Source organism: Zootermopsis nevadensis, unplaced genomic scaffold (assembly GCF_977971745.1).
Source record: "Zootermopsis nevadensis isolate Lab colony 2312 unplaced genomic scaffold, Znev_1.0 Znev_ptg000003l, whole genome shotgun sequence".
In the NCBI taxonomy this organism is placed as follows: domain Eukaryota; kingdom Metazoa; phylum Arthropoda; class Insecta; order Blattodea; family Termopsidae; genus Zootermopsis; species Zootermopsis nevadensis.
This window is the reverse complement of record NW_028259135.1, coordinates 5,265,561-5,283,733: the sequence shown is the minus strand read 5'-3', so window position 1 is coordinate 5,283,733 and position 18,173 is coordinate 5,265,561. Positions and strand designations below refer to the sequence as shown.

The 18,173-nt window shown below is 37.1% G+C and overlaps 2 protein-coding genes across 2 annotated transcripts in view; both read left to right on the top strand.

The window, feature by feature from the left end:
* Positions 1–11,562, top strand: part of NAT1 (N-acetyltransferase 1) — a 36,846-nt gene extending 25,284 nt beyond the window's left edge. The window contains exons 15-17 of the mRNA XM_022069741.2: positions 2,554–2,740; positions 7,715–7,836; positions 10,600–11,562. Of these exons, the coding sequence (XP_021925433.1) occupies positions 2,554–2,740; positions 7,715–7,836; positions 10,600–10,671 (381 nt within the window). The 3' untranslated portion in view covers positions 10,672–11,562. The remainder of the gene's footprint in view (positions 1–2,553; positions 2,741–7,714; positions 7,837–10,599) is intronic.
* A 2,842-nt stretch (positions 11,563–14,404) lies between these two features.
* Positions 14,405–18,173, top strand: part of Mob2 (MOB kinase activator 2) — a 28,858-nt gene continuing 25,089 nt past the window's right edge. Inside the window, exon 1 of the mRNA XM_022069754.2 lies at positions 14,405–14,625. Within this exon, the coding sequence (XP_021925446.1) occupies positions 14,621–14,625 (5 nt within the window). The 5' untranslated portion in view covers positions 14,405–14,620. The remainder of the gene's footprint in view (positions 14,626–18,173) is intronic.

Here is an 18,173-nt window from a genome sequence, read left to right as displayed (position 1 = left end):
TTTCTTGATGTGGTACAAAACCCTCCAGGTGCAAATTAAATGGCTGCAGTTACAAGCTAGCTGGAAGCTGTTCTGGTTCTCTAAATGTAACCGCATAAAGCCAGGGAAAATTCTGCATCTTTCTTAATATTTTGTGCAGTGATATGAACCAGAAACACAAGTTTATATATCATGTAATCGGTATGTGAAAATTATAATTGTCTTATGCAAACTGTATGTAATACAGTTGTTGCTTTATTCAGATTGCAATACAATACATTATTTCTGTCAGTATGAGATATTCTATAATCCAGCAATTAAGAGAAACGTTCTTTGTATATATGGGTATTTTTGCAGTATGTTTTCATGAATTTTTCATATTTTATTCCTGTTTTAAGATACATAAATTTATGTGCTGTCTCAGATATCTAATCGCCTAGGGAAACATCACTGTGCTTGCATCACTCGTGCAGAGAACTGCACAGGAATAATGTACAGTGCTGTACGCAAAAGATTGCACTCATGTACTGAGGACTCCACTGGAAGTCCAATTTACATTTGTTGATACAGTTCACTGTTGTGCTGCGTGGGATGTGAAGAGGCTTGTACCTGATTATGGAATATTATAAGGAGTAAATGTACAAAATGATGGTGAGGACAGTACAGAAAATAACAGGGTTATTTAGAAATAGCAAGTAGGTGAAAAATAATAAATCACCAGAATATGAAGAATTGTCTCTGCATGATTAAGGGATTAATGCAGTGCAGTCAGTCGCAACACGGTGGCTACATCCGCTCTTATGGAAACTTTGGATAGAAAGCAGGATACGAGAGGACTGGTATAAAGGCGTCATTGTACCGGTCTACAAGAAGGGAGACCTGTGACAGAGTGGAAACAGAGAGATAAACCATTCCTTCCTTGTTTATTGTCGCATGAGAAATTATTGTGTTTAAGCTGTAGAAGTAGCGTGTTGGGGTTAAAGTGTGTGCCTGCATTGCTTGTGTTGTATGGTTCCTTACTCCACAAAAACATTGTAGTGTAAAAGTAAGTGCATGAAAATGCCACTGATTGTGTCAGAATTAAGGTGAAAAATGTTTTCAGTTATGCCATACTTATTGAAACAAACTTCTTGCATTCTTGCTTCCCTCTAACCTTTCCATCATCCCCACACCTCTTTCAGAGACATGGCTGAAGCTGTATGTTACTCTGGGTCCACTCTGCAAATTTGGAATATGGAAGATGGTTATTGATGTTTTATGATGTGTAGAAGAATGTTTGTCATGAGAAGGGAAGAAATTTGGAGAAGTTTGGGAAAGCTGTGAATTTCAACAGGTTTTTTGAGAATAGTGAAAAACCATATGAAAAGAGCCTGTATTATGACCAACGAGGGGTGGCCATGGTTTGATACCGGATTAGGTATCAGAGAAGGATGTGTATTATCACCATCATTGTAAAATCCTGTTTTGAGTGAAATTTGTAACAAAATTTGAGAAATAAATTTAAATGTTTTTATATCTGCAGATAATATTGTAATATGGGTTGTAGGTGTGAATCACCTTCAGAGAAGACTAACTCACTGGATAGAATAAGGAAGAAATATGGACTGCATGTAAACCTAGAGAGGATTGTAATGTTAAAACTATTGATAAATGGAGGGAAAAGAACACATTGATGACAATGAACTGAAAAGAGACAAAAAGAGGTAAATAAATTTGTCTCCTAAAGAAGCATGACAGAAAAATGGCAACCTCCAAAATGAAGTAAATAGGAGAGTTGCAAAGGCTTCAGAATGTTATCATTTAGCCAACAGTTTAATACAGAATAAAGATGTGAGACAGAAAATGCAAAATTATAATATTTGTTGTATATTGTAGAAAGATGCTATTACATGGAGCAGTGGCAATGATGTGTGCTGTGGGGGAGGGGAGAGCAAGCTACAAGCAGTAGGGATGAAATTTGTGAGTGCACTAATGGGGAAGACCCATGAGGAATGGAATTAAAAACACTAATAATAGGGAAGAGCTCAGGATGGAGGAAATACTCACCTGAGTGGCTGCTGTACTTGACCATAATTTTTCACAGTCAAGTATCTTGTCCTTGTCCTCTACTTGTTATCTCGTCCATTTGCACATTGAATGACATACCAGATGAAATTCTTCTCTGGATGTGCTCTTTCTGCTATCTCTTCCATGTATCACAGGTGTTCCTTATTGTATCCATTAGTCCTCTGGAAACATTTGCTCTCTGCTGTTTCCCAAAGTTTGTGTTTGTGTATATTGTGATGTGGCCGTCGGTATTAATAAAACCCAAACACCCGCCAAAATTCTGTATGTATTTTTTGTATCAGGTACATATCCATTTTATTGTTGGTAAGAACCTTGATTTCACGGTCTTGCATCACCTTCATATAAATAAATGTTGATTATGGAATTTGTAGATTCCAATACTATACCATGTAGACTAGGTGATAGTGAAAGAAGAGATTTTAGCTGTAATGTCCCTGATTTAAAATTAGTGTAGCATTGATGCTGTTACTCCAGCTGGCATTTCATGTGTGATGTGATTTGTCACAGGAATCTACGCTGGTTGAGGGATGTGACCCAAACGCAGTCCCCGAGAAGGCTTTGCAGGAGAAGGAGAAGGCATTGCTGGAGAAGTTCAAGCTGGTGCTGCAGGCATTCCTCCATGAACAGACGGACTTGCAGGTGGTGGCTGTGTACGCTCTGCAGGTCTACTGCTACTCGCTGCACTTCCCGAAAGGTAACGTGAAGCTTGTACAGTTGAATCAGTCACTAAAGAAAGGCTGCGCTGTGCACATGAAATTGTGCAATGTGCTCTGATGTGGGAGTGTGTGCCTTGAATGCCAGGACCAGTAATAACCACAATATGTACTTTTCATACACTATGCACAAAAAGTCAAACAAGTGCTTGAAATTTCCTAACAACAGGAATAATATGTAAGAATAAAAATGGGCGTAACTGTAGGATTCACAATGATGACAAGTGTAATCTACAGAGGACATTAAAAAGAACAGTGACCTCCGGGCTCACTGTTGTAGGAAAATGGGGCAGGCAGACATGGACAGACCTATAAGATGTTCTTTATGCACGCTATGTTGTGAAGACCATAGAGAGCATGGAAAGATGCAGTGATGGAAGTATATTGCTGTTGTGGTTGTTGTGAGTTACCCTGTTGATCAGTTAGTCTTTTCCTCACTGTAAGTCACTTGAATCGTTCACAGTATCATGAATGGTGTGGCACTAAGTCTCATGTGACATGCTGAACTATGTCTGAGTTGAAATTCTGGAACAGATATTTTTGACATGGATGACATTTTTGTGAACTCCCTTTAATACTGTTATATTGGACTGTGAATTATGAATCATCTGTGTTAAGTTTTTGGCATTTGTAGCAGATTTCTTATGTGTCTGTCTCAGTAGTGCTTGCACTCTGAAGCCTGACAGTCGCAGCCTTAACGTGTTGTAACTTTGCACTTTGTGACAAAAAACAACACTCACCACAGAGATGTGATTTGGTCTTATGATCATGATCACCTTTAAAAAGTGTATAGACAGTGTGTGTGAAATGTAGACGTGCATGAGATGTGCAAGATTTCCAGAAAACTTCTTGGTAGATATTATGTAATTTTTTAAATCATTTTCAGGATGTGTGACACCTCTGTCCATAATGCCTCTCTACCTTAATGTTGGAAATGCATATGCTGTATTCGAAATCTGGCATGAGATTGTTGTGTCGCCCATGCCAAGGAAGGATTCCTTTTTTCAAGATGATGCAACACTCTTGCAACAAAATAAACTTAAAATTGATTCGCCCTAATTGGTCAGATTGAGACTTAGGCTGGGGCATTGCCTGAACAAAAATTATTATAACAATAGGGTGAGGGTGGAAGTTTCATAATTCTGGAATGTTGCAAGAAGCCAAACTTTCTTAACCCGTCGACGTGGTAGTTTAAATACCCCGCATATACTGCTGTCGTGCTGTTCCTGCGGTAGTATTTTTTAAATGCCCGTTTAAATTTTGCTGTAAAATACTCTTTTTTTCATAACTTTTGAACTATATGAGATATAATTATGAATTTTTCACTGAAATCCTCTTAAAAGATGGTTTTATAATCTTACCTTATAAGATGAGATGTGTGAGCAGTGGAAGCAAGTCGATTAGAAGTTTAGTTTCAGAAAAAAACGGAGTGTACAACAGCCGGTTCTTTGAATAGTAAGATCTAAGTGTAGGCTTTTGCACAATGCCCATCAACATAAATAGAGCCAAAAGAACGTAAATTTCGTCCACTGTAACATCTTGCCACTTCCTAATCCTAGAGCGAAATGTGAGAGGATTGGCACTTTTTGATATTTCTTGCTGAGCATATCTGTTGGTTTGATCAGCAATGTGCTGCACAAGTGCTATATCGAAAATATTTTCGAATAAACTCACGACATCTAGTTCAGCAGTGTCGAACTGGGGACCACATACATTACAAAATGCTTCTCGTGAAGCAGGAAATGAGTCTATATTTTCCCACAAAAACTTGTTGGAAACCACACCTGCATGTACGATGTCGACCACGTCTACCATTATCACAATCACTATCGCTAAACACGACAGTTCCCGGTGTCACAAACTGTGTATAATCAATGTCAAATACACTATCATCGTCCGAACTATATTCACTTATACTATCAACTTCTAAAACTTCATTTAAAACTTGTATTTCTTCAAGCTCCGTCAAGGGTCGACTTGTCGAAGAGAAAGCCATTGTAAACTACCAGGTCAGGCGTTTATTTTTAGACTCTCCCTTGCAGGTCATTGGAATGTAACCCTGTTGCCACATGTATACACATAGAGCTTTATTTCCACAACAGGCGAGAACAAACCTCATCGCGCTGGCGTTATTTATTCCATACTTATGGGCGTTTTAAATTAGGCTTTGAGGCTCGCGTGTTTATACGTAAATCCACAAGAACTTTAATTTAAATGCCCGCGTGTGTACACGTAAAACCACGTCTGAGGGTTAAAGGAGATGAGGCAAATGAAAGCACCCTCAGTGGAAATTTCCATCGATATCAGTTGTCGGCTGTGATCGGTTTATACGTAACCTGGATTTTGAATCTACTGCCCACTTAAAGTAGGAAGTGCAGATTCTATCTTGGGAAAAGAAGCTGCGGTCTGGTCCATGGACCTGCCCAGCTGCACCTGCTTTGAAGATGGTTGTTAATAAAATAGTAGAAACTTGACCTTTTTTGTGGGTGCGAGTATTGTCACTACATCTTTTTTCTTTTCCCCTTATTATAATTAGTTGAGTTTGAATCTTGGTAGGGATGGCGCAACTTCTTGGCTTGTAGTAATAATAGGTTACTAAAAGTGGCTAGAGTGAATGACACAGAAAGATTTGATTTGAAAAAATTAAGTGAGGGAGAGGCAAAGGAACAATATCAAGTTGAAATTTTGAATAGGTTTCAAATTTTAGAGACAAATGAGGATAATGAAAGTGTGGACATCAACAGGGAGTGGGAAAATGTCAGAAACTGCATCAAAATTTCAGCAAAAGAGAAACTAGGATACTACAGGAGAAAGCAAAATAAACCGTGGTTTGATGATGAATGTTCAAAATTAATAGATCGAAGGAATCAAACAAAATTTCAATGGTTGCAGAACCCAAACAAAACAAATGCGGATAATCTATGTAACGTGAGACGTGAGGCTAGTAGAACCTTTAGGACTAAGAAAAGGGAATACCTGAAGGGCAAAATTGCTGAACTTGAGACAAATAATAAGGGAAAAAACATCAGAGACCTGTACAGAGGCATTAATAACTTTAAGAAAGGATATCAACCCCAGACTAATTTGGTAAAGGATGATCATGGCAGTTTGCTTGCAGATCCAATAAAAATTGTGAATAGGTGGAAAAATTTCTTTAGCGAGCTCTTAAATGTTCATGAGACTGGTGATATTAGACAGATTAAAATACATACAGCTGAACTGTTGGTGCCAGAACCTAGCTTAGATGAAGTGGAACTAGCCATTGGGAAGTTGAAAAGTTATAAATCTCCAGGAATTGATCAGATTCCGGCCGAATTAATTAAAGCAGGTGGCAAAGGGTTGCATATGAGGATCCATAAGCTTATTCAGTTAATTTGGGATAAGGAAGAGATGCCACAACAATGGAAGGAATCCATAATTATTCCTATTCATAAGAAGGGGGACAAGACTGAGTGTGGTAATTACCGAGGAATATCGCTGCTATCAACCTCATACAAAATTCTATCCAACATTCTTTTGGCAAGAGTAACCCCATATGCGAATGAAATTATTGGGGATCATCAGTGTGGGTTCAGACGAAACAGATCAACGATTGATCAGATCTTTTGCATTCGTCAGATACTAGAGAAAAAATGGGAGTTTGGTGGGACCGTACATCAGTTATTTATAGATTTCAAAAAAGCCTATGACTCTGTGAAGAGAGAAGTGCTATATAATATTCTTATTGAATTTGGTATACCAAAGAAGCTAGTGGGTCTAATAAAAATGTGCTTAAATGAAACCTGTAGCAAAATTCGAGTAGGTAAATATGTATCTGAGACATTCCTCATCATGAACGGTCTAAAACAAGGAGATGCTTTGTCTCCCTTGCTCTTTAACTTTGCGCTAGAATACGCCATCAGGAAGGTCCAAGGTAGGCAGGAGGGTTTGCAATTGAATGGGACACATCAGCTATTGGCATATGCTGATGATGTTAATTTATTGGGGGACGATATAAATACAATAAAGAGGAATGCAGAAGTTTTACTAGAGGCTGGTAGACAAGTGGGGCTGGAAGTAAATTCAGAAAAAACTAAGTACATGTTAGTATCTCGTCATCAGAAGACAGGCGGGCAAAATTATCTTAGGGTGGCTAATAAATCCTTTGAAAGGGTTACAAAGTTCAAATATTTGGGAACAACAATAACAAATCAAAATGATACTTGTGAGGAAGTTAGGAGGAGACTAAATTCCGGAAATGCTTGCTACTTCTCAGTCCAAAATATTTTGTCTTCCCGTCTGATTTCTAAGAACCTGAAAATTAAAGTATACAGAACAATAATCTTGCCTGTTGTTTTGTATGGGTGCGAAACATGGTCTCTCACTCAGAGGGAGGAACACAGATTGCAGGTGTTTGAGAATCGGGTGATGAGGAGGATATTTGGGCCTAAGAGGGAAGACGATGGGGCGTGGAGAAAACTGCACAATGACGAGCTTAAAAATCTGTACTGCTCCCCCAGTATTGTGAGGGTGATTAAGTCGAGAAGAGTGCGATGGGCGGGACATGTAGCGCGCATGGATGGGACAAGAGGTGTGCACCGGGTACTGGTTGGGAAACCTGAAGGGAAGAGATCGCTGGGGAGACCTAGACGTAGATGGGAGGATAATCTCAGGCGGGATCTATGGGAGATAGGAGTTGAAGGAAACTGGATTTTGTTGGCCCAGGACAGGGTCCGGTGGAGGGCTTTGGTTAATTCGGTGATGAACCTTCGGGTTCGGTAAGCCATCTAGTTAGTTAGTTAGTTAGAGTGAAGCATGTATACTGTCACAGTCTTTGCCTCCATGCAACAATTTTTTTTTATTGTTGGAATAATTATGCTGTTGTTTTTGAATTGCTTTCTAAGCTACATTTGAAGATGGTTGTAGTGTTGGTTATCTTGTTTGGTTGTGGAATATGTGAGTTGTTTCTATTGCAGGCATGCTGCTACGATGGTTTGTGAATCTCTATGACTTGGAGATTGTTGAGGAAGATGCGTTTCTCAAGTGGAAGGAAGACATTACTGATGCCTATCCTGGGAAGGGAAAGGCTCTATTCCAAGTAAGATATCATGCATACAATAAGTATGTAGTGTTTCCTGTAGTTGAACAAAAACCCTAATTGAATCTGATGATTGTTATAGCATCATGACCATGGATGAAAAAGCATTTTATCACGTGCAAGCTTTAGCTTATAGCAGACTGTGGAATTTATCTTCTGCATTCCAGAACGTTGCAGGTTTACTATTGCTTGTACAATTTTGGTACTGCTTGGTGTTACATGACGACAGACTACGTTAATTTTTCCTAGTTCTCTGAATTTTGAATAGACTGCCAATATTCTGTCCCAACACTTACATTTGGAATCACCATTTCAGCTGTTGACTGCAGTCAGTAGACTGTACAGCTTCATGCCTTTTTAATACTGAGGGTGTGTAGTAGACTTTAAGTGAATGTCTACATGCTCTTCAATAAATGTTTGTGATGGGATTGTGTTACTAAAGTGATACATATTTTGGACTTCTTTCGACATCTCATTTTTGTATAAAACACATCTTCGAAGCCAGGCTGTGCTTCTGTTGTCAGATGCAAGTGTGAAGTTCTAGCTGTTCTGTCAATTAAGATGGAGGTAATTTTTGTTCCTGGATGATGACAGTAGTGGCTAATCTGTAATCCCTGTCTTCATTTAGGACATTCTACTGTGTAAACATCTGTCTATGCACTTTTGTTTTTTGCAATGTATATTTTGACTGCTGCGTGTTTTGGTCAGTTCTAACAATCTTCATGTAGTACATGAAAGGCTTATGACCATAATATGTGTCATTTTATTTTGTTAAAATGTTTAGATATAATTACCATGCTAAGCATTGTGTCTGCGATTGAAGGATGAAATGTTAAAACACAAAAGTAATCATTTTGCTACATATGTAGTGCTCTCTGTTGTGTCTGAGATTAACTTACATTAAAAAATGAACATTGCAGAACACTTTTTTCTTAATATGTATAATGATCCTTGTAGGGTGTTCTATGTGTAATAAAAAGTTATTGGAAGTGGTGCGTCTTTTGTTGCAGACCTGCCTGATGATGAAAACATTATGTAACTTCTGAAACGTCCCCCCCCCCCCCCAAATGGTGGAAGCGACACAGAAGAGGTGTAAATTTAATAATGCATATGAGTTAATGATGTTGATAAGGGATGTAATCGATGATATAAGTGAATTGTATCAGTGTGTTTCCAAACTTTGGGGAAGTTAATCATTTAATTGACTAAGTACTTGACCTTTTGACAAGTCTGAGGGTACCAGTACAATGAGCATCAGGCTGCTACATGGAATGTGGATGGACGCATATATATTCCATTTTGATGTTGTTACATTTGTATCAGTGTCAGTAATGGCAAAATGGCAGATTTGTTGGCCTTATTCTAGTGTGCATTTGAGCACCAACCCATCCAATGTGTGTGGATGGGTATCTAGTAGAGCTCATGTAGGTAATCTTCTGTCAGATCCATTCCCAGTGCACAGTGGCCTAAAACGGGGATGCTCTGTCCCCAATGGTTTCTAATTTTGCTCTAGGACATGTCATTAGGAAGGGCTCAAATTAAATGGTGTGCACCAGGTACTTGCCTATGGTGATGTCAGTTTGCTGGGGGATGGTGTGGGTACCAGAACCAAGAATGTGGAAACTCTCCTGCATGCTAACAGGGAAATATGCCTAGAAGTAAATTTGGACAAAACTAAATACATGGGCATAATACGGTATCAACATCATCAACAATGGCAGAACATAATTATGAGTAACACATCATTTGAAAATGTTTCAAAATTTAAGTATCTGGGACCAACAATAACAAGTATATGGGGTCCATGGTGAAATTAAGAGTAGAATACACTCGGGGAACGCTTATTTTTATTCAAGTCAAAAACTGTTATCCAAAACACTGAAGGTCAGGATACAAAAAACAATAATTTTTCTTGTCTTACATTGAAGGAAGAATGTAGATTACAAGTGTTTGAAAATGGTGATCAGGAAGATATTTGGACCTATGAGGGATGAAATGGGTGGGGATTTTAGAACATTTCATAATGGGCTAGGTGAATCATATGGGTCACCTGCCACAGTGAGAATAGTGAAATCTAGGAGGTTCCGATGGGCTGGGAATGTAGCATACATGGAAGGATAAGCAAGAAGTGCATACAGAATTTTGGTATGGAATATCTGGAAAATGACCACTGGTCAGTCCAAGAAAGAGATGTGAGGTTAACATCAAGATGGATCTTAGGGAGGTAGGATGGGAGTTGACTCAGGATCATGGCTGGTGCAGGCTTTGGTGGTGTTTCTGTTGAACCTGCGGGCTCTGCTACCAGGGAGTTAGTTACGTGCATGTAGTTAATATGTTCTGTTTTGAGGGTATTGTGTAATATAAGTATTTCACTAATTTGCAGTACTTGTAGATTAACATGAATTCTGAATATCTGATTTTCATCATGGACGTTGCCTTCTGGGTGTTATTTTATGAGAAGCTGTTGGTTTTAGTATAGCAACACCTTTATAATAAAACACTTTCTAGGATTGAAATGGGGGCAATTCTTTTTATGAATGTAAGGTACAGTTATAACTTCAAGTATTTCTGCAAGTGTCTTCCCATTATATTTCTACTTTGTACCAGAACCACTCACTCATAGCTGACATTGTGCCTGGATTCAACGCAGTATCTGGTTTGGTGTTCCCATGCATAGTGAATTAAGGTTTGCAGCAGCTTCGGTGTGTTACTGGTAATACAGTCCAGCGTGAGCAAAGTATGAACTTTATTTGGTTGTTGCAGGTAAACCAGTGGCTGATGTGGTTGGCTGAAGCAGAGTCAGAGGAAGAAGAGGAGGAAGATGGAGATAATTAACTGCTGCATGCTTTTGAACAGTGATAAGGACAGTAATATGTAGGTAAAGCGATGTTTTAACTCTGGAGGCGCAAGGATAAACTCTTCGAAGCATTTTATCTGTAAGATCTAAAGAGGGGGGTTAAGGAGGTATCTTTTTATAGTAGAGTGGTTTTGTGTGGAGATGGTGAAAGTGACAGTGACTTAGAATGGTATTGGTGCAGCACCCAGCAGAATGATAACACACCCACAAGTACCAGCATAAAATGAAAATTGTAAAAAAGAAATGTTACCCTGCACACTTGTTGAAGGGTCAGATATTTCAATTTTTATTAGCACTCTTCACATTGTTGAACTTTACGTTTGTGTTTTCTTACATCACTGGTTTTCTGACGTCTTGAACGGTTGGTGTACGAGTGGTTCGGTTTCAGATGAATGTTGTTGAGCAAGATTGCATGGCTGAAAGTATCAAATTGAAAAATTCTACTTGGGTCCTATCCCCCTATTTTTGTTTGTATTTTCTTTTTTGTATGTTTATTTTCTACAAGTCTACTGTTAAAATATGCTCCCATTTTATTGCTGGCTTAATTATTTTTTCATTTGGCTCCCATGTAGTTACTAAGGCCCCTTTTAAATTATGTGCAAGGGCTTATTTCTAACACCATGTTGAAATTCAGCAGTTTCATAAGAAAGTGATATATGCTCTTGGTATTGTAACCAATTATCCATTTATTCTAATTATAATCTTGAACGTCAAGGGGTTAGGTATCTCTACCATGAATTTTTGTGACTCATTTTTATTATTGTTTAAAATGTTATATTAATATACATTAACCATGAATTGTAAGTAGTGTGGTCATGTCTGTATTGTCTTATATATCATAAATAAATGCCTTAGTGTAATTTATTAAATATCTGCCACATTACTAGTTTTATTTTTACTCCCGTCACAAGTATCACATGTAACTTTATGTGCTATTCATCAATACAAGAAAATTTGGATGAAAGGCCACATTGGCAAGCATTTAGTAAATATTGTACATGGAATGGCATTGGCTGCAATAGTTGGCAGGTTGTACCTTAAAGGTAATCCACAATTACTAACAGAATTGTTAAAAGAAGGAATAAGTGCACATGATACCGAAGTGCAGTAATTGGTTTTTTTTACGTGTTTGTTGCAACATTCAACTACATTTTATCAAGAGTTTTAACACCAATTACAAAAAAAATTGCAGCATATTTGCATAAAAGAAAGGCTCTGTCACTGGGAAGTAAAAAAGTTAACAATTGATTAATGTAATAAGGGTTATCCTTAGAATGGGGCTACCATGCATCAATGTGATGTATGAAATATTTTATGCAGAGCATCACCTTGGGCCCTGAAAATTAAAAATGGAACAAAATTAAAAAATAAAGCAGTAGAAGAAGGCCGAGTTAAAGTTTGAAACTCGAGAACAAGTGTGTGTGTCTAATAAATTCTAATGCATTGTTAGGAAACTGATCTAAGCATTGGTCTATAAAAACAGGAATAATTTCTTGTATCTGTTATGGATCTGGTATAAAAGCATTTTTCATCACATGCCCTTGACAGGTTTATTTTAGACAAGTGTTATGCAACCAATTTAGTATTTGAAAATAATACAAAACTAACCAGTAATGGCAACCTTGCAATGTTTCTGCACAATATGTTTGAATTTTCATTCATTGTTGGTGTACACATGTGCCGAGCAAGTTTTTGTGATGTTTTGTTATTGTTGAGTCTGATTAGCCGGGAGCTTTCAAGTAAATTTCTTGATATTTTATAACTACATGATTTCTTTTATTTGAGAGAATTTATTTTACTTTTAATTTAATATACTGTTGTGGGCATAAGTAGTTTCTAGGGATTGCCTGAGTAAGGTACTCTGTTGTATCTTCTGTTGTTATGGTTCTACTGTCATTGTTATTTCTGTAATTATTAATAAGTAATGAAATGATTTGTTATTGTATTTTCTTTTACCTTCATAAATGGGGGTCACATCTGTAGAATACTTTTTATGTTCTCCTTTTTGCTATTTTCCAGACTATTTTGTTATTTGACTAGTATCTGTTTGTTGTAATGTGTATGTATGGCCTCTTTTCTTTAAATGTTTAGGATGGTGTTAAATATTGAACCTTCATTTTGGTTGTTTAATACTGATTCCCAGTTGTCATTACATAGACAATGACATCCTGATTCTGTGAAGGGCTGAAAATCTGTTCATGTGTATGAGATCTAAAAGGCAGAGCCCCTGCAAACCTGTAGTGTAGCACCACAATGCATTATGTTGATTCTTGTTTATTTCTGTCAGTTCACAGTCTATTCTCTTGAACAGTATATTCCAGCCCATCAAGTTCAAATACATGTTTGAAGTCATTGCATTGGGTTTATCATTATTTCCAATTCTCCCAGTGCGATAAATAATTATAAAATTATATGTTACATGTTTTTGTTTTGAACTAGTTAAAATTGTTAAAATATTTCACCGCACTTCAGTGAGTACAGGTGTGTTTTTGTAATGTGTGAGCTAAAGTGTTAAATTACTAGATATGTATGTAGGTGAAACGTTGTATTAAGAATTGTTTTAAAATATTTGCTAATATGTTTAATGGAAAAATGTGTTTCTGGAAACCGAATATTCACATTCTTACAATAACCACACTATATTAATGTAGTTCATCGCTGGATCCACAGTTATCCTCTAATTGGAAGAAGTGCACAACGAGAAGGCGTTTGTAATCGTCGAGTCGATTCAACTCGACAACCACTGGATGGATTTGGATTAAATTTAGTGTGGCGGTTGTTCCCTTCTGCACGATCTCAAAATTGTACCTTTGAATGTCCAATGGACTTAACAAAGTGATGAATGAGGAAGATGGTATGGTGTGTGCTACGATCTGGTGGTTATAGCCGGAATTTCTATTGGCAACAACTCGTGCGTATTTTGAATGTTTAGCGTGGTTGCTATCGAATCGTGGTTCGTATTGATGGAATGGAGAGTGATGAACATAGTGGAAATTTGTTACAGTAGTTATCATAGACAATTATTGTAGTGCGTTCTTTGAGTCTTTGTCGTTACTTTCGTATTAATTCAAACAGGAAGCAGCCCAAGTGTTCGAGTGTTGCCAGGATTTCTTGAGGGGGACAGGTTAGGACACGTTAGGTTAGGCTGTTATGTCCGTTGGAGGAAAGTGAACACATGTTTGGTTAGGTTGGTTTGTTTTCGTTTAAAGATGTTTAGATTGGGATAAATGTTGAAATACGTTTCTTTCGGTTAGGTTAAGTAAATTGTAATAGGACAGGTTAGTTTTAATGATGTTAAGTAAGGCTAAGTTTCTTGTTTGAGTTACAAAGGTTAGGGATAAACATTGTTAGGTAATTTAACTTAGGTCAAACAGCTAGAGTTAATTTGCCATGGTTGGAAAGTGTAATGGCTAGAGCTGCTTCTAAATGTCTGGTGCAAAGAACGCATTAGGAATTTCTGTGTATTCCAGTACGGAGTACCCTTTCCTGCTTTATTTATGTGAGATAACTTTTGGTGGGAGGAGTGATATTTTTAATTTCTGTGGTACCTTCACATAGGTTCAATGTAAGAATAGCCACAGATGAATTAAAGTGAACGTTATTATAAGTTCGTTTCTCTTTGTGGCAACATTTGTGAAATGCACTCTCTGATGTCAAGAGGGGAAGAAGCATAGTAATATTACCCCTACCAAAGATTATCCCTAATGTTTTTCTGTAGATGGGTGCCCATGCGCTGTATGTGTTTTAAAATTGCATTGTGGGACAGTTGGTTCGTGAAGTTTAAGTCGCCATGTTTGATGTTTGTGTGAGTAGTTGTGAGGAATCTAGTCAAAATTATTAAAGTGTAATCTGTTTGTGTTGATACTTAAATAATCTTTCAAGCTGGATAGGCTACCTGAATATCTCCGCGATACCGTGGATTGGTTTATGGGGTGAGTACATTTCATGTTTATTATATAAATGTCGATTCAAATTTTAGGACCTGACCTTACACTCTAGTACTTGACAATTAGGCCAAGGCCAGTGTCAGTCTTTGTGACATTGACATGTCGAATGACATTAAAGTCTGGTTATGTATTTAATAAAGGTGTTTGAATGCACCTCGACAAGAACGTGGTATCTGATATGCCTGCCATTTCATCACTATTGATTTTTTTCTCCTATCAGTAATGTCCATTCTCTTGCCTGTTTGTCTTTTTTGTTTTCAGTTTTAAATCCCTTTGACACCAGGAACCCGCGATGAATTCATCTTTTGGCTTCCAGTATCAAATTAATATTTTACCAAGAATATAGAGAATATTTAGAGGTGTTGTTTTGACATTTTGAATTAGTGCATTTTTCTCTATATTGAATTCAGAATATTTTACTTCTTTTGATACATCCTTTTTAGAGTGCTTCCATACAGTGGGAAGGATGCTGAAATTGAATTAGGTGTTAATAATATGAGATTTTCTTGGTAGTGGAAATTTTGATTGTGATCTGGGATTCAGTTTGTTTGTAGTCATGTAAGTGGTAACCAGTGTTTATAATGGTATAAGGGATCATAAAATGTTTTAATCCTGATACATTGTGTCATACAGGTACAACATGTATGTTCTCATACAAGCATTAAGGTTTTTGATAAATGTGTTGTGAAGGAAAAAGAAAAGACATGTAATATTGCCATTAGAATTATTTAATTGGGTCTATGATTTCTTTGCAGTACTTCTATTCAAGTAATATACTTTTAACTTGCATTTAGCAGAGAACTGCAGACAAGCTGCACCATAGATGGGGTTTCATAAGTGAGGGAAGTAGGATTATCAGGAGACATCTGTGACTTATTGTTTGATAAGTTTTCATTGCAATACCTAGACAGTCTGTGACTGTTTTCTTTGTCTGGCCATCTTGTATAATAGTTTAATGTTTATTCATTCCATGGAAAACCAACAGGTATTGAACCTTCAAGTCTAGTCTTATTATCAGCCATCTTTGTCTCTTCTCTTTCAATTTGTCATGTGGTTTTTGAGATACTGGGCATTAATAAACCCACTGAGGTAGAGATGGTGTGTGTGTGTGAGGTTTTGCTTCAACAATTGCTTTGATAATGCACTTTGAGAAATATTGAAGAGCTCATTGTAAAGCTTATTAAATTTTCTTTATAACTTTACCCAAATATGTATCACAATGTGTAGAGCTCCAAATCTCAAAGTGGTTACATGTGCAAATCGGTTGCATTAAAATAGCGTTGGTATTTGTTTGAGACTTGTCACATATGTCAGCCATGTACCCCTCTCATTGTATGCAAAAAATATGCTAGTACTTCAAGAACTTTGGAAGTTGAAATGAACTTTGTGAAGAAGATGCATAGTTACAGGAAGTGTCTAATATTGTTGTAGTCACATATAAATAGTGTGTAACAATAGAGATGTATTCTTGAGACTGTTAACTCTTCATTTGAAGAATTTGTTTACATAGTCATCAAAAAACTTATAAAACTGCAAATGCGTGATTATGTGGCTGACAAGCAATCGAGTACTAAAAGAAAATATCGCTTGAAAGATGGATAAATAGTAGTTGTAGGTGTCTTTGCTGAAAATTATTAATTTATTGTGCAAGATGCATCTCACGAGCCACTCTAGAACAATCAGCAAGCCTCAGTACATCCATTTGTTTGGTGTTTGAAAAATTTGAATGCAAATTACTACACCTGTGCTATGCTATTTATTCTATTATTATTATTTAGTTTGGCCCATGACTTTGCTGCCATATATACATTTTAAGAGAGCTTAATTTCACATCTAAAAGAGATTGTGTGAAATTTAAAAGATAGTTTTAGTTTGTTCTTGGGGCACAATGAGAAACTTTATATACCTTTATTCACATGAACTGATTTTGTAATGGAAGCAGAATGGAACTTCTTTGTCACCTCAGACAGGAATGAACGATGTGATGGTAGCATCAAGCATCTGGCAACATGTGCAAATGTACAAAGTTTGCAGGAAAATCAAATACCGACTGTCTTAGGTATTTATTCATGGGCATAGGAAAATTACAAATCTGTCCATTTTAGGTATTTTAAATTGAGTGTAGTTGAAGATACCAGATTTTATGTAGCGCAGCCTACAGTGTTCACCTACAGTTATCATGCATTCATTCCCTTTACTGGGATTTCTTTGACAATGACAGAACACTCTCAGACTTTTAAGTGGACAAATTGTGAATATTTCAAGACACAGGCAGTTCCAAAACATTCCCTTCTGCACAGTCATTGGTTATGTTACTGCACTGTATGACAGTCGCTGGTGGATATGTAATGGAATCATTTGAAGCGACTGGAAAAATCCGCATTCAACTCAAACATTTACATGGATCAGTGACATCTTTCACACACACTGTTCTGCTAGATGAACAAACTCTTTCAGTGAACCACATCTTGTCTTTGCCTGTTTCTGTATCTGACAGTAACACTGAAGTACAGAAGTCCCATAATGCACACAACAGATAACTAATCCTGCATTCTAGGCATTTTTTTCACAAGTGACATTAGTTTTCTAAGTGATTTTTTATACTTGAACCATTATGAAATCCAATGGGGCACTAAAAAGTCTTGTACTTCCATTGAAGACACTTATATGTTTTGGGATATAAATCACTTGAAGGTAATAATGTTGTACATCTCCTGAACTTTGAACCTTCATTGTAGCAAACATATTTTGTTAAACACTTTTGTATGTTTTTGGATTTAAATCACTTCAAGATATAAAGGTTATATGTCTCCTGTTTGTTGAACCTTAATTATTGCATAATTAGTTTTTGTATAAGGTGGCCACTGCTCGGTTACATTTATGTACAGTACTGTACAGTACCGCCGCGGTGGTCTAGCGGTTAGAACGCTGGCCTTGTAATCCTGGGGTCTCAGGTTTGATTCCCGGCGGTGCCCGAATTTATAACTTGTGTTGGGCAAGGCCGTGGTCTAGGCAACACGGAGTTTTCCTCCGGGGGCTTCCCCGGTTTCTCCGTGGCATCCCAACAATTACTCCATTCACACACAGAAGAAGGCAATGGCAAACCACTTCTGAATCATCTGGCAAGAACGTATATGAACAGGTCCCAGTCCGAGAAAAGGATGGAAGGATCCTGTTCATATGGACCTGTCATCAGACAGAACACTAAATAAATAAATAAATAAATACTGTGTAATGTAAAACCTGTAAAAATGTGAAAGTTCTTTACAAAACTTTAACAGCTTTCTAAGATTTTGTAGTTCCAGAATTATTTTTAGCATACTTTGTGGCTGACACTTTTGACAAGTTTCAAAGAAATCCCAGATGCAACATTTCTGCAGTTAATTTTCAAAGTTTATTAAGCTTTACATGTTGTGAGGTTTATTTATGTTTGGGTTAGAAAGAACATTTCATAAGCTTCACAGTGAGCTGCAGAATGCATCACTGTTCTCAATGTGAAAGGAGTCTTTAAAGAAAAAGTTTGCACATACCTT